Consider the following 16,397-nt stretch of genomic DNA (forward strand, 5'->3'; position numbering starts at 1 on the left):
GGAAATTCAGTTAAGGGTCTGGCGCCCCTCTTAGCCTCTTCTGCTGTGTCTGTCACAACCCAAGTGGCAGCAGACCCCTCTGGCCCGTGGTTTACAGAGGGCAAGGCTATAATGATGCCCTTAGAAAGTCCCCCAACATCTTCTCTGGAAATACTTCTCCTGAGAGCTCTCCCCACCGCTCTCTCTTTCCTAGCCCTCTTGCTTCAAGTCATTTGCATGAGAACAGATTCCTTTGTGCAAAGTTGGCCTGTTCTCTGTCGACGTTTAGAGCCCTTCTGGTCTTCGTGTTGGGTTGCTAGGCAGATATGGCCCTGGCTTGCAAATAAGCTCCCTGCATTTACCAGCCCGTGAGAACTTCAACTTGGGGTAAGGAGATTGAAAGGAATCTTGTCTGGAGCTCAGAGAGGTGCAAGCCTGCTTTCAAGGGCTGGGCCTGCAGAGCAGCCAATGAAGAGGGGTGTATTGGAGGGGGCTTGTCCTGGAGGCCTGGATTGCTTGCCTGCCCGCCCATCCACACTCCCCCTTCCGGTCTCTGCACCACCTACCCAGGAGCTCACCTATGGGCAGGTATTCTTCGTGACCCACGTGTATTTGTTGAAAGCGAATTCTTGCTTTAAAACTTTAGTATCAGCTTCTCCAGACAGCAGAGAATGTCACAAGCTTTTCCTTCTAACAATACCGATATTCCAGCGCGAGGTGCTAGGTACATCCAGCGGCCTGCAGGACATCCCCAACTCCCACACTGGAAGAGCTGCAGGAAGGCAGGTTCCTTCAAACAGAAATGCATGCTTTTGGGGATATTTGAAGATTTGCCAAGGGGTTCTGAGGCACAGGTAATTTAGGGGGAATCACTTTTCAGAACATCAGCTCTTTCCTACAGCCAGGAGAGCCCACCGTGGTGCAGGCCTGGCGTTCCGTTTTTCCTACACTGTGGGCCGCCTCTGGCTTAACCAGCACCAAGATGTCACTAGGTGCACTGGGCCAGCTGTTAGCATCTCTAGGGGGAGAATGCAAACGTAATAAGAGGGAAACCCCCTTTCTTCAAGTCAATGTCTCACCCCCCAAGCGCATCTTATTAAGGATGCGTTTCCCATCAGGTTATCTTGTGCTTAATAACAATTTGTCAAAATTTATAATGTGTGTTTTTTGTTTATAAATTACAGTTATCCTGAAGGGATTTTTTTTTTTAACACTTGGAGGAAAATGTGAAAAGTTAAATTTCAATGTATACACAAAGTCTGTATTCCAGAGAAGTAGGATAAAGTAATTAACTACTTTTGAACATAAAGGTATAGTGTATTGAGATAGAATGGAAGTATAGCTTTGCAAAAAAGAGAAAAAAAATGATAGAAAATTTCCAACCTAATGAGAAATAGTCCCAAGTAATTTTTAAATCAGTGATGGTGCTTTCCAAATTATATTACATTGAATACATTTAAAAGAGTGGTTTAGTAGTTTTATTATAAAAGTCAACATTTACAGATACAATTGAAATGATATCTTTTGCAGTGATTTAAAGTTCTGATGAAACATGGAAGATAATTTAAAACTGGATGAGAGTGTTAGAGGCTGTGTTTGTTCCCCCTTACTGTTCATATATTGAAGCCCCTCCCTACCCACCCATGTGACAATATTTAGAGATGGGCCTTTGGGAGGAATTAGGGTTAGACTAAGTCTTGAGGATGGGGCTCAGATGATGGAATTAGTACACTTACAGGAAGAGGAAGTGGGGAGGGGTGTAGCTCAGTGGTAAGAGTGAATGCTTGGCAAGCATGAGGACCTGGGTTCAATCCCCAGTACCTCCATTAATAAATAAGTAAGTAAATAAATAAACCTAACTACCTCCCTGCAAAATTTTTTTAAAAAAATGTTTAAAAAGCCAAGAAAAAAGAAGAGGAAGAGAGAAATTTTTCTCTGTCTCTCTCTGCGAGCACACACTGAAAAAAGGCTCTGCGAAGATGTTATGAGAAGACAGCCATACAAGCCAGGAAGAGAGTCCGCACTAGAACCTGGCTGTTCTAGACTCTCAGACTTCCAGCCACCAGAACCCTAAGAAAATGAGTTTTTATTGTTTAAGTCACCGGGTCTATGGTATTTCATTATGGCAGCTTGAGCTGACTATACAGAGGGGGTTTACTGTTTTTCCAAATTCTTTGAAACGAGACCCAAGCCAAAAAAAAAAAAAAAAAAAAAAAAAAAAGGCAGGGCAATGAGTAAGATCCCTATGAACCCAAAGACGAAAAGATGTGGTCCCTGCCTTCACGGAGAGGTTCTCTCTGAAGAGAACAAACCCGAGAGTCAGCACAGGAAGGCAGGGGCTGCACGCCGAGCGGCCCCTGTAGGATGCTGCAGATGTAGGGGGCACGGGAACAGGGACTCTGAAGCCTGACTTGGAATCCCAGCTCTGCCCTCACTAGCTGTGTCATCTCGGGCACATTACTTAACCTCTCTCTACCTCAGTCTGCTCATCTGTGGAAAGGAGATGGGAATGATAATAATACTCCTTTGCGCAGGGTTATTGTTGTAGGGGGCGTGCTATGAGTGCTGGGGTAACCGATTAACATGGAACTGGCTCTGCATCTTAGCGCTGTGCTGGACTCGTGCTGAAGCTCTGACTCCTGGCTGGGGAGGGGGCAGACGATGGTGGAGCTCAGTGAGGCTTAGGCTGGATGGGAAAGATCCTGCAAGGGCTGGCAAGGTGGAGGGGGGAAGGGATAAGAGCAGGAGAGGAAGGTGAGAGGGGAGGGAGAGCGTGCTGGACTTGGGGACAGGGAGGTGACCCATGGCACCAGGGCCCTCCGGTGCTCTGGCGGCTCTGACGCCTGGTTACCATTCTGGGAAGTATTGGTGATGTATCACTGAGTGTGTCCAATTCATGCTGCAGTCAGTTTTCCAGTGTTCCTGGCTTTCAACGCTGATACCTGTTTCGCTGATATCTCCTCCTCAGCCTGACTCGTTTACTGCTCCTGTAGTTTTGTCATCCTCTCACTGCTTAAAAAAAAAAGGGAGAAAATTGCCTGGAAGAGGCCTCTCCAAATGATCTCAAGCCTGTTGCAAAAGTCCTAAAAACAGAACCAAACAAAAATCAAAATTCTTAGAACAACATGATTTTTATCACACTACTTTCAGGAATAAATACGTATCACATTCGACTTTTATGACACAGTTGTGGGTCACGAAATCTAACTGGAATTGTCGGAAAGTGCTCAGTGTGGGACCATTGGGTTTCACCCTGATTAAACCCGGCTTTCTTTGGATAATTGCTGAAGTTGTCCCACACACCGTGTTCCTCAAGGCCCAAGGAATAAAAACCTGCTCTCCTGCTATGTTTCTTGCCTAAAGGGAGATGCTGGCTTTCCCCGTCTTGTCTAAACACGCATGGCCTGTCCTGCTGCTCCCTGGAACAATACACAGTGTTAAGCTTCTCTTTTAACCCTGTAGGAGCAGGGCATCCACATATTTCCAGATGGCTAGGCGGATGAGGCAAAGAAGCTAGAAGGATGCTCCAGGACCATGATACGGGTAAGAGGCAAGGAGGGACCCCGCCCTGCTGTGATCCATGGAGGGCCCTAGCCTCTGTCGCTGAGCTTAAATGCTTCGTATGGATCCAGGGTAGCACTGGAGACAGGGAGCATCTGTCCTCCCATCCTACACCCATCGCTCCTCTATCCCAGCAGCGCATCACAGGCCACGCATGCGCACTGATGAATGCTTTAGCTTTCCAGGCCAGGAAACCATACCTTAGAGGATGTGGTCCCTCCTCTCAAAGTGTTCACCCTCTAGTTCAGAAGAAAGGACATGGGTGTGATTATCACCTAAAGGAGCATTTCGACAAGGGCACTTTTGCAAGTGAGGCTCTGAGAGGGAGGGGAACTTAGAAAGATCATCTGAGATTGGGGAAGTGGTGAGATGCCGCTGAGCTTTCGGGGTGGACAGAGCAGGCTCAGCCATAGTTCTTTGTGTCCAATGCACTCATTGGGGAAATAATGATTGAATGCTTTCTGGACCGGGTAACCGGATTATGCAGTGCGTGAAACAGACATCCCTGCCCTTGGGGAATTTACACCCTAGAGTCGTGGCCTTTTCCTGTTGGAGCACCTAGCTCAGTGTCCTGGGCCAATCGTTCTTTTGGATGTTTCTGATACGAAAATGTAATTCGCACTTTCAGTTATCAGCAAAGGGAGGTTCCCCTCACACCCACTCTACGTCTTGATCTCGTCCTGCTATGTTGTCCAAAACCAGATTTGTTGGTAGGCAGTGTACTCCAGGGACCATGCCAGCTGTCACCAGAGTCCGCCCAGGCAGAGGGTCCCAACTCAGGGTTTTTCCAAAATGGCACCGACAGCCACAGGACTGCGTGACAAGGAACTGTATGTAGTTCAGAACTTCGAAAACGCAAATCAAGGTGACGCTTCACTTTCCCTTCGGTCTTGAGTATAACCATAGTGTTTGTATCTGCTACCTTTTCTGAATTCAGAATCCAACTGCCAAGAATGCTGACCAACAGTTATGGCGAAGACTCAGCCAACAGCTGCAGGGGGCCCGGGTTTCACCATCGACGCTCAGAATAGTTTTGCTTAATATTAATTTTAGTAATGCTTTGGGCTCGCCTAGTGCTTTGTCAGAGGGTGCTCATGTTTGTTTCTTTATCCTCAAGACAATTGAGAAAGGGAAGAACAGTCATCAGCATCTCAGTACTTGCTGAGAGCAGGCACTTGTGTTGGTGAGGACATTGATGAGAGGAGGGAGTTCGTTTCAACACTGGATTTTTGATGATACTAGCGAATTATCATTAATTTTTTAAAGGGCCGTTATTAGAATTGTAGTGATATTTTAAAAGAATTCTTACCATTTACAGAGCTCTAGAGACATGTTTGTGGGTGAAGTTACATGCTTGCAGAGATTTGTTTCAACATAATCCAGTGTATGTGGAGGATGAGGGAAATGGAAGGTGGAGAGGTGACAGATGAAACCAGACCAGCTCTGTGTTGGTAACTGTTAGATCTAGATATTTCTAGGTAGCTAGGTATGTGCGAGTTTCTCAACTCCTGAATGTTGGATGACTTCCGTAATAAATATTTAATAATAATAAGTTAACACCACTTTGTAAGAAGTCCTTAAGATTTTGGCAAACAGGCATTCAGGGAGTGGTTTTCAGGTAATTGACCGTAAGCCCGTTTCGCCTGATCACACCCCTCTTGATTTTTCTTCTCAATTGGAGGATGGAATTCTAGAGAAAGGATGTTGTTATTCAGAGGCCCACCTACTCTCTTGTATTTTTCTGACCTGGGTTCGAGGACCCAGATAGGACTTCTGCTGGCGTACTGAGTTTTTAGATGCATGGCACAACACCGCCTCTGCTCTCCCAAATTGACTCCTGCCACATGGCTTCCTACTGGGATGTTCCCAACGGGTGGTTCCAGCCTAAAATCGGGCAGGATGTCATCTGTCCCTGTGGATGAGTTTCCTGGCATCGCTGGGGTCCCAGAAGTGGCATTCCCAACAGGAAGGCCTGGCTGGAGGTCTTCAAGCTTAAAATGTTTTTAAAAATTATCTAAGTGGAATTGCTTTTCCAGCTTAGATGGAGGCATTGAAAGGTTTCCGTTGCTCCAGTTGTAAGGTAAATGGGTACTGGGGATGTGATGCACAACGTGGTGACAATGGTCAACCCTGCTGTAGGGAACACTTGCAGGTTAAGAGAGTAAATTCTCAAAGTTCTCATCACAAGGAAAAAAACATTTGTTTTTCTTTTCTCTCTCTCTCTCTCATTTTCCTGTATCAGTATGAGATGATGGATGTTTCCTAAATTGATTGTGGTCATCATTTTGCAATATATATGTGTCCAGTCATTATGCCGTACACCTTAGATTTATACAGTGCTGCGTGTCAGTTATATCTCAATAAAATTGAAAGAAAAAATACAATAACAAAACAAAAGATTTCCTTGGCATCCTCTGTTGAGCTAAAACTGAGGCCCCCCCTCCCCCCAGATAAGACTTTAAGAAATCTTCCCGGGGGAAGGGTATAGCTCAGGGGTAGAGCGCATGCTTAGCATGCATGAGGCGTTGGGTTCAATCCCCAGTACTTCCATTAAAATAAATAAATAAACCCAATTACCTCCCCCACCAGAAAGAAAATCTTTAAAAAATTAAGAAAAGAAATCTCTCCAAGTTGGGCCAGCCCCAAACTGATACGTTGGGGTCTGGGGGCAGGGGAAGGGGCCAGGAGGATGTTTATTACATGTAGACAGTAAATAAGCATCTGACCTGGCCACCAAGGTAACTGGATTTTCCTCTCCACTTGGGCTTGGATTAGGGTGAGGCAAGATTTAAGGAGGTGCGCCCTGTCAGCACGGTCAGGGCACCTGATGTGGGGTGCCACTTCCTTAAATTTGTGCCCTGGGCACTTGGCTGGCCTCACTCCAGCTCTGTCTCTCACCTGGACTCACCTGGACTGACACGACGGACTCCTGACCTCTCGCCTTCTCTTCCGTGCCACGCTGTGACACAATTGTTTATTCCCAGCAAAGCAGCCAGAGGGATTCTGCTCCGAGGTAAGTCCGAACTTGCCACTCTTGCTCAAACCCTCCTCTGGCCTCCCTTCCCCCCCAGTAGAGGCTGCCTCACCTTGGATTCCACCTAATGCTCACCTGCCCTCAGTCTACTGTTTCGACTGGCCTCTTGGCCGCCCTTTCACGTGCCAGCCCTGTGCCCTGCAGGTTTCTCTGCCTGGCGTTCCTTCCCATAGCTGCCCAGCTTCGCGAGCCCCAGAGCCTCCTCCCTTCCATCCTGTGGATCCTTGGAGAAAGATCACCTTCTCAGCGAGGTGGTCCCTGACCTCCCTCTTTAACTTTGCACCTGCTCGCCACCCCCCCCCCAATCCCCTTCCTGCTTTGATTTCCTCCGTGACACATTGCCCTCCTTCCATGGCTTCCCCCTAAAAGCAGGTCAGTGGCATCTGGGCAATGGGTTCTGGGTTTGATTCCCTGCTGAGCGCAGCGCCCAGTTGGAGACCTGTCACTAGGTCCATGCTGTTCGCTGGCAGGGTGACTGAATGCCCCGAGCGGGGGTGGCGGGGGGGCGTGCAGGGGGACCATTTTAGACTCCACGTGGGCAGCTGGTGCCTCAGAGCCCCCCTGGCAGCCCCCATGTGACTCCTGGCCGCAGCCAGCGCACCGACTGACCGTGTTCCGACTGGCCTGGTGAATCAACATTTCTCTGCAACCAGAGCTCACACTCCCTCTGTGCTCTTGTCTTTTTTGGCCTCAGCTCATCAGAAGCTCTGCCTTTGGAAAACCAATAGAGCCCTCGGCCAGAGAGGTCTGCCCGACCTTCTTGTTGTTTCAGCTGTTTGCAAGGCGCTCTCACAGGCCGCTTGGCCACAGGGGGCCCACGGGGAGCCAGGGTCAGGTGATGGGCTCCCAGCCCTGGTGTGCAAGATGCAAAGCGCATCTTCAGGTTGCCTCACCCCTTCCTCTTCTCAGCCCTTCTGGCCTACAGCCTGCCTGTGGATTGTTTCCTGGCTTGTAAGTACCTTTCCCCATCAGTCAGCCGGAAATCCAAAGGGAGGCCAACTTCCGCAGACCCAGCAGGGGTCGTGGAGAAGAACCCAGACCACTGCAAAGCGGGTTGGCTACCAAAGCTCACTCCCCTGCGGCCTGAAGGTCTCTGAGACGTGGGCAAGTTTCACCCTCGTGCTCAGCGAGATCTACCCCAGTCCGTTCTGCTCGGATGCAGCAGGTGGGCCTTCCTTTCACAGTTTGTCGAACAAGATGGTCGAGTACCTTCCAGCCCAGTGATGGAGGGTGAAGGCTTTATTTGCCAAAGACTCCCCCTTTCTTCCTTAGCTCCCAGGAGTGCTCCTTGCCTGTGTCCATGCTCCCTTTGAAGAAAATTTGGGAAAGTAATCTCAGATCAGACACTGAGCTCAACATCTCAGCTTGGATCTTTTAAAGAACTCCCCCTAGCTTTCCTGGGATATAATTGACAAATCAAATTTGTACTATTTACCATATACGATGTGATGTTTTGAAAGACATATAAATGATAACATAATTACCACAATCAAGCTAATTAGCACATTCCTTACCCCACGTAGTTACCTTTTAAGGTTTTTGTTTGTTTGTTTGTTTGTTTTTCTTCTTCTTTTTTTTGTTTCCCTGTGGTGAGAACATTTAACATCTACTCTCTTAGCAACTTGCTGTATTACGAACCCTAGTCACCATGCTGTACGTTCGATCTCCAGGAGGTATTGATTCTGCAGAACTGGAACTTTGTCCTCTGACAAACATCTTTCCATTTCCCTCACTCCCCCCTACCCACCCCCTGGCAACCACCTTTCTACTCTCTGCTTCTCTGAATTCCGCTTTTTTAGATTCCACATGTAAGTGACATCATGCAGTATCTGTCTTCCTGTGCCTGGCTTATTTAACTTAGCATACTGTCCTCCAGGTTCATCCAGGTTGTTATAAATGGCAGAATTTCCTTCTTTTTTTTTTTTTAAAAAGCTGGATAATTCCATTGTGTGTATGTGTGTATAATGTATCCAACACGTTTTCTTTATCTGTCCATCCATCAGTGGACACTTAGGCTGCTGTGAATAATGCTGCAATAAACATTGAGGTGCAAATAGCTCTTCAAGATTTCATTTTCTCTGGACAGATACCCAGAAGTGGAATTGCTGGATCATATGGTTGTTCTATTTTTAATTTTTTGAGGAACCTCCATACTGTTTCCATAATGTCAGCTTGGATCTTAATCAAAGTCCGTGGCTTGGAGTCCATTCTTTGCATGTCTGACTTGCTTTTTTCCTTTAGTTAAAAAAAAAAGTAAATGGGGGAAAGGATTAAATGTCTCCCTGGAGGTGTGGGCGTGAAGAATAATGCAATGGTGTACTGGCTAAATTAACTTATTTCCATTCTATGAAAAATTTTAAGTATTAATGATTCTCTTTGAAAATCCTCAGAGGAATGTTTTCTCATGGAACTCCTAAGAAAAACAATCTGTTTATTTATGTTCCCACCTTAATTTTAACTTCTTTCTTAAGAGATTTTTTTTTTTCCCCTGAAGTGTTTTATGTTGGGTCATTCCGAAATGGATTATGGATGAAGAATGAGGCCACTCTAGGGTTCCGAGCTAAGTAGCTTTAAGAAGAAAAGCTTTCAATGCTTGTTGCTCATGGTCAGAAGCCAGTAAAATGAGGCTGGGAATCAACCAGCAGGTCAACAAGTGTTTGGCCCCCACCTCGTGCCAAGGCTCTTTCTTCTAGAAAGGAGGAAGTCTTCGGGGCCTCCAGATCAACAAATACCAGTTGAACCTAATTGAGTTTGAAATAATAACTTTACTTTTGGAAAACGGAAGAAGTTCACATTTCTGAACAGTGGATTCATTGGCTCCCAGAGAACCATAGCTATGGACTTGGACTTCCTTTCATTTTGACTAAGTACATGTCTGCCTATCGTTTTGAGTTTATCTAGGTCTTTTGGAATTTGCATACCCCGAGAACCACTCCCTTCCACTCGGGTTGGCCATTGGGTTGGTGGGCTGGCTCTGTCAGCTGTGCGTTCCTTCCTCCAGGGCAGGGACGCATGACTGAAAATAGCATTTGTCGTAAGCCCAGCCCGGGTAGCACCTTCATGTATTACAAACTGGTTCTCCTTTAATCTCCTCCATGGGTTGGGCATTTGACTGCAGTTTTTAATCCGATCCCGAATTTCAAGTCTGTGTCTCCTTACTAACCTTGTAAACCTAGGGCTTTTAAGTGAATGGGGGGGGGGGGGCCAATATGGTTTTATTCTCTGGTTCCTGTTTGCAGCCTACAGTCAGTGGAACGCATAACCTTCCATTTCTGTCTTTCAAAACTCAACCTGATTGATTGCTTTTGTGTTTTTCCACTGAAGCTGAATCATCTCTAGTTAGGTCAAGCATCAGCGAGGTTAATCATCTCCAGTTAGCTGGTTTTCTTCTGAGACCAGAATCATGACGTTTTTGTTATCTGAGCATCTTGCTACTCAGCATGTGATCCAAAGCCTGACACTGGCCTTACGTGGAGCTCATTAGACGTACAGATCCCAGGCCCCAGCCTCACCTACTGAATCTGCATTTTAATAAAATCTCCAGCTGATTCATATGTACATCCAAATGTGAGAAGCCCTGACTGAGCATGTCTTAAGATTTTCTTTTTGTAAAGATGTAAAGGGACACATTTAACGGAAATTTTTGGCAATTTTTTCTCACGTTTTATTACAAGACATTTCAAACATACAGCAGGATGGAAAGAGTTCTACAGTGTGCTCCCATAGACTGTCCACCTAGTGTCTACCATTAACTTTATATGTATTTATATATATTTATCTTTATAACTTTATATATATTTTCACTGTCCTTCCCCCCCCCCAAATTAGTTTTCTATCAAGAATTTTATGTAGAAATGTTCGTTTACAGCATGTCTTGGTGATAAGGGTCTCACCCTTTCTTTTAGAATCCTCAACGGGTTTGATAAGGTCACAGTTAATTTGGGAATTTCTTGTTAATCAGAGGAGCATGGTGGGATGGAGGTGGTGGGAGCACTGGGACTTCACAGAGTCAGGTGCTGGTCCTTGCCCCCTGCAGAACACTGGGCCTCACTACGCTCACATATACAGTGAGCCAGCTGAGACAGATGATCTCCAGTGTCGCTTCCACCCATGTGATTAGGTGGCTATGGCAAATATTATAAGCATCGGTATTTCTCAGGTGGAGAAACTGATGAACCCGTTAAATATTTGAATAAGAAGGAAAACATCTGTTGGCGTGGAAAAGTGATTATTTCCTAAGCTACTGAGTAAAACACAGCTGCACTGGCAGTTTTAACTCTGTTTTCTTGTCAATTTTTGTTCTTTCAGGAAACCTTACAGACACATGAAGCCTTCAACCATCTGGGACTCAGAAACTCGACTGGGGCCGACTGTGGCTTCCAGAACGTCCAGGTGTTCTGCAGATGTGAGAATTTATCCCGCACTCGCCAGCTGGAGTCCCGAACAGATGCAAGGCTTGTGCTCCGGCTCCCGCATCCCTGAGCACAGAGGGGACGTCTTGTAAGTGGCCAAAGAGCAGCTGCTGACACTGATGTCTGAGTAACGCACGCAGCCGGTCATCTTACGGAGCTGCAGTGGAGAAAGCCAAGTTCAGGGTTGCAAATTTGCTGACTCTCTCGAGTTAGGATTCCAGATGGGGGCCTTGTTTCTGTAGCCCCACCATCCCTCTAGACACTGCCTCCACCACCAGCACCACCACGATCACCATCGCAAACCCCACCACTGCTCGCCAGGACTCCCTAAGTTGAAAGTGAGCAGAAGGGAACTCTTGGAAAAGTTTCTGGCTGTGGCCCGCCATCACTCCGCACAGTCGGAATCCTCCCCTAATCACCATGGCCTGGCTTTTCCTAAAGGTTTTGTTGGTGGGGGTGAGTTTCCTGGGATGTCTTTATCCTCTTGTGGATTTTTGCTTCAGTAGGGACACAAAAGGCCAGAGACCGAATTTCGTCATCATTTTGGCAGATGACGTGGGGTGGGGTGACCTGGGAGCTAACTGGGCAGAAACGAAGGACACTGACAACCTTGATAAGATGGCTGCAGAAGGAATGAGGTGAGTCCTGAGGATGCCAAGCCAGCATCTCTTTGGATGTCTTACCCTGACTCTCAGGGAGGGAGAGGGCAGCACAAAGCACTTATAGAGTAATTGATGGGTCCATGTTGATTTAATTAATTGGTTGATGAATTTGGTTTGAAGCCAGTAGAGCATCATGAAGAAATCCATCCATCCATCCTTCCGTCTGTCCGTCCATCCATCCGATATCACCTATTTTGTGTGTGGGGTTGTGCGCGAATGTGTACTGGGAGCGAGGAACACAAAGGCGAACAAGATAAAAATCCTTGCCCTCAAGGTCTGGTAGTGGAGATAGGATGAAAGGAAAGGACAGATCACAATCTAGCACATAAGCCTGCACCAGGAATTTCTGGAGTCTGTGGGTAGGGCGTGGACCTCAGCCTAGGGGTTCAAGGGTGAAGGTGACCTTTGAAGAGCGACTGAAAGTCAGTGGGGTGCACTGAGGTCAGACAGGCTTATTTGTGAGCGGGTAGGATGTGCTGGTCCATTTAAGGCACACTTAACTCTAAGGGACCACAAAAGTAGAAGGCGTGTGTATCTGAACCGGGCCAAGAGTTTGTACGTTTTTTCGCTCCAGTGCCTAGCCCCGTTCCCTGCTTAGATTGAGAGCAAGTGCCAGCTTTCAGACTTTTGGGGTTTCTACTTGAGCTGACGCTGATCTGATGGATCTGCTCCGATACCGTCTGCCTGGGGTGAATCCCTCCATTTGGCTCAGTGGAGTCATTCTAGGTACCTGGCTGGGACAGTACGTGCAACATCTGGGTTTCAGCCGCTTGCATCCTCAAGCTGGGAGCTTTCACGTGAGGTATAGACCCGTGGGGTCCCTGCATCTGGTCTCTCTCACTTCAGTCCATCCTCCTCACCTCGGCCAAGGTGAACTGTCTAGAAACACTCCTCTGCTTCCCACACTTCAAAGGCGTGTCGTGACCCTAAGAATAAAATCCAGACTCCGGAGAGCATCTCATAAGACCAGCACACCGTCCATACCGGTTCTCTGTGTGGCCCCTTCCGTCTTACAGCTGTCCTCAGTTGGGGCCTCTCTCTGGGCCTCACCTGTGTGATTCGTTCTTTCTGGGGCACTTTCCCCTGCTCCCATTGAATTAGCTTCTACTCACCATTTGCTTCCCAATTGCTCACCAGGTCCTCAGGAACGCTGTGTTGGATGCCTCAGGTAGACTCAGCCATCACCTTTGCTGCTCTCCATGGTGATTGCTTAACCATCCGACCACCTGTGTTGGGTTAAAGAGCATCACCCCCAAATTCATGTCTACCCAGAACCTCAGGATGTGACCTAATTTGGGGCTAGGGTCTTGGCAAAGGTAATTAAAGATCTCTGTGATACCATACTTGATTCAGAGTGGGCCCTAAATCCAACAACTGGTGTCCTTAGAAGAAGAGGGGAGGACGCAGGGAGACACACAGAAGGGAGGGCGATGTGAAGATGGAGGCAGAGGGTGGGGTGATGTGTCTTCAAGCCAAGGATGGCCACAGGTTGCCGGCAACCCCAAGAAGCTAGGGGAGGCATGGAACAGAGCCTCCCTCTGAGTCTCCCAAAGGAACCAACCCTGCGAACATCATGATACCAGACGTCTCGCCTCCTGAATTGTGAGCAAATACACTCCTATCATTCTAAGCCTCCGAGTTTGTAGTGACGTGTTATGGCAGCCGTGGGAAGTTCTGCACCGCCCTCCCAGCACTGGGCTTCAGGAAGAAAAATGCCTAGTCTCTTCCTCCAGCACAGTGCCTGGTGGCCAGTAGGCAGTTCCAAAATATTTGCTTGCCGATGGATGGGCTTCAGGAGTTCAGGAGGCCTTGAAATTGTACAGATCAGAGGATTTATTCCCCCGTGGGGAGAGAGCTGATGCATGGCACTTACCAGATGCTCAAAGGGAACTAGGTTGCCAAATGCTGAAGAACTTCTGCTTTGAGCGTCAAGTGGGTTTGTGGGGAACTATCTGGCCCATTATTAAAACTGAGATTCGAGGGGCCTCGGCCTCATCTTCCCAGCTGTCCCCACGGGCAGGCGCGCCCTGAGCAGGAGGGACCTCCTGGGGACCAGATGTGAATGCAGTTGGGTGGGCTCTCCTATTTTTCCCTCCCGTTGATGACAAGATTCTCTCTGTCTGAGCCTTGTGACAGGGGCCAGGCGGTGGCCCTCTGGCCCGATGTCGACGGCTTTTCACTGTGTGCTTTGTTGACAGGAAGGCAGGCTTCCTGTGAGGCCAGGGATTGATTCATCGCGGCTTTTCCCTCTGCCGACTCACCGCCAGTGGGGAACCATGACTTTCAGACCAGAGGGCTTGTTGCCAAACGCGGTCCAAGGGTGACTTGAGAAAGTCTCTTTTCTGTTATCTCTCTTTGATTAGTGTGTTCGCTTTCCAGGATGGCCACCACCAATCACTACAAATGAGGTGGCCTACATAAAAAAACAGGGTGAAATAATGTCATTTGCAGCAACATGAATGGACCTAGAGATGATCACACTAAGTGAAGTTAGACAAAGGAGGACGAGTGTCATATGATATCACTTATATGTGGAATCTAAACAAATGATACAAATGACCTTGTTTACAAAACAGAAACAGACTCACAGACATAGAAGACAGAATTATGGTTACCAAAGAGGGAAGAGGTGGGGAGGGATAAATTAGGAGTTTGGGATTAACGGATACACACTACTATTTATAAAGTAGATAAGAAACAGGGACCTAATGTATAGCACAGGGAACTATATTCAATATTTTGTAATAACCGATAATGGAAAAGAACCTGAAAAAGTGTATACACACACACACACACACACACACACACACACACACACGTAGTATAACTGAATCACTTTGCTATATACCTGAAACTAACACAACATTGTAAATCAACTATACTCCAATAAAAAAAAATTAAGTGGCTTAAAAGAGCATGTATTTATCCTCTCACAGTTCAGAGGCTGGACATCCTAAATCAAGGTGTCAGGAGGGTTGGTTCCTTCTGGAAGTTCTCAGGGAGAATCCGTTCCATGCCTCACTCCTAATTTCTGGTAGTTGCCGGCAATCCTTGGCCTCCTTTGGTTGGTAGCCTCACCCCTCCACCCTCTGCCTCCATTGTTAACATGCCTCCCCACCGCATGTGTGTCTAAACTTCCCTCTTCTCAGGAGGACACCGATCATTGGCTTTTAAGGCCCATCTTAATCCAGTGTGACTTCACCTCCACTTGATTGCATTTGAAAAGATCCTGTTTCCAAATAAGGTCACATTCACAGGTCCTGTGAAGGACTGGTGAAATCTGGAGAGACGTGAGATCTGGGGGGACACGACTCAACCCAGAGCCATTAGCTATGCCGCCCTCATCTTTGCCTCTGCTCTCAACATAGTCTGGAGCGTGTGGCACATTAGGTGTTTATTGCCTTGAAGGTTAATTATCCTGCTTAAGAGGGTTGGCTCTGGAACCAGATGGCCTGGGTTCAAACCCCAGCTCTACTGCTTTCCACCTGCGTGACCCTGGCCACGCCACCTCATTCCTCAGAGCCTTGCTTTCCTCCCCTGTAGATGGGGACAATGGGAGCACCCACCCCATAGGATGTTGTGACGGCTTAGTGAAGTCATCCACGTAAGCAGTTAGCACAGAGCCTGACACACAGTAGACGTGGATAGATGTAAGCGATGGTTATTTTTGTTACTGTTCTCGGAAACAATATCCATGTGAATTGTCAGTGTGGAGGGAGGGTATAGCTCAGTGGTAGAGCAAATGCTTAGTTAGCATCCAGGAGGTTCTGGGTTCAGTCCCCAGTACCTCCATTAAAAAATAAAAAAGCAAAAAAGCCACAATGAATTGTCCGTGTGAATTGGCTGCTCTGCATATGGAAAGGTCTGAATGATGAATCATGGAAGGGGGAGTGGAGTCCGGGGACGTATCGCAGTTAGTCTCTACATGGACCGTGCACACAGGGCCAACACTTGTATTTGAATCAGCCCCACAGCTGCAGTAGTAACTAACCTGTTCCCCGTGTTCACAAGGTGCCAAGCTCTGGGCATCACCCCGTTTAATTCTCGCTGCCACTTGATGTTTCTCTTCTTTCACAGATGAGGAAATCAAGGTTGAGTCACTCGCCCAGAGTTAATGACTGGCTGAATCAACATTCTCTCATTCGAGAGCCTTATCTTTAATGGTTGGGAGGTAGAGGGGAATTTGCCAAGAGTGTCCTTCAAGGCCCAGGCTGGCTTTGCTGGTAAGAGGGAAGGAGGTGTTGAAGAGGTAGAGGTTAGAATCTCAATATTTCTCTTCCCTTTGGAGCGGACAGAGGAGTTCTGTGCTGTGCAGATGTAAGAGACAATCAGAGAAACGTGGTTTAGACGTCAACCGTTGATGTAACCATTGGACAGGAAGTTTGACAGGTAAAGAATGTGTGGCTGCCAAACTTGCAGGTGCCTGTGGTCTTCCCCTGCCTGCTCTGACTTCATCTCCAAGCCCCTCACATGCTCTTGATGGTGTACTTACTTCTGTTCCTCAAACACACACTTTTATCTGCCTCAGGGCCTTTGCACTGCCTGTTCCTTCCCTCTTACTAGCAAGCTCTTCCCTCAGCTTCAAATAGCTGGTCCCTTCTTACCCTTCCAGTCTCCGCTCCGATGTCACATCCTTGAGGAGGCCTTTCCTGACCACTGCCTTCCTTCACCAAGTGTCTCTGACCTTTTCTCCTGATTTATAACCCATATCACCACTGACATGATCTTTCTTTACTTCTTTATTACCTG

At 47.4% G+C, this 16,397-nt stretch overlaps 1 protein-coding gene, 1 long non-coding RNA gene and 1 other non-coding gene across 11 annotated transcripts in view; 2 read left to right on the top strand and 1 right to left on the bottom strand.

Moving 5' to 3' along the window:
• Positions 1–16,397, top strand: part of ARSG (arylsulfatase G) — a 108,238-nt gene that overhangs the window by 27,072 nt on the left and 64,769 nt on the right. For 7 of the 9 annotated variants that reach the window (XM_074343537.1, XM_074343541.1, XM_074343534.1 and 4 more), the window contains exon 2: positions 10,883–11,624. In XM_074343537.1, the coding sequence (XP_074199638.1) occupies positions 11,407–11,624 (218 nt within the window). In that variant the 5' untranslated portion in view covers positions 10,883–11,406. Of the gene's footprint in view, positions 1–10,704; positions 11,625–16,397 lie in introns of those variants that run through there. The other 2 variants (XM_010948635.3, XM_074343544.1) reach the window with 2 other exon arrangements.
• On the top strand, positions 1,731–1,805 carry TRNAA-GGC (transfer RNA alanine (anticodon GGC)). The gene has a single exon. It is a non-coding gene; the product is annotated as a tRNA-Ala (tRNA).
• On the bottom strand, positions 11,624–13,975 carry LOC123614991 (uncharacterized). The gene is made up of 3 exons (XR_012499621.1): positions 13,522–13,975; positions 12,379–12,874; positions 11,624–11,924 (listed from the first exon to the last, which is right to left on the bottom strand). It is a non-coding gene; the product is annotated as an uncharacterized LOC123614991 (long non-coding RNA).

The sequence above is a fragment of the Camelus bactrianus genome, chromosome 16, assembly GCF_048773025.1.
Source record: "Camelus bactrianus isolate YW-2024 breed Bactrian camel chromosome 16, ASM4877302v1, whole genome shotgun sequence".
Classification (NCBI taxonomy): Eukaryota; Metazoa; Chordata; class Mammalia; order Artiodactyla; family Camelidae; genus Camelus; species Camelus bactrianus.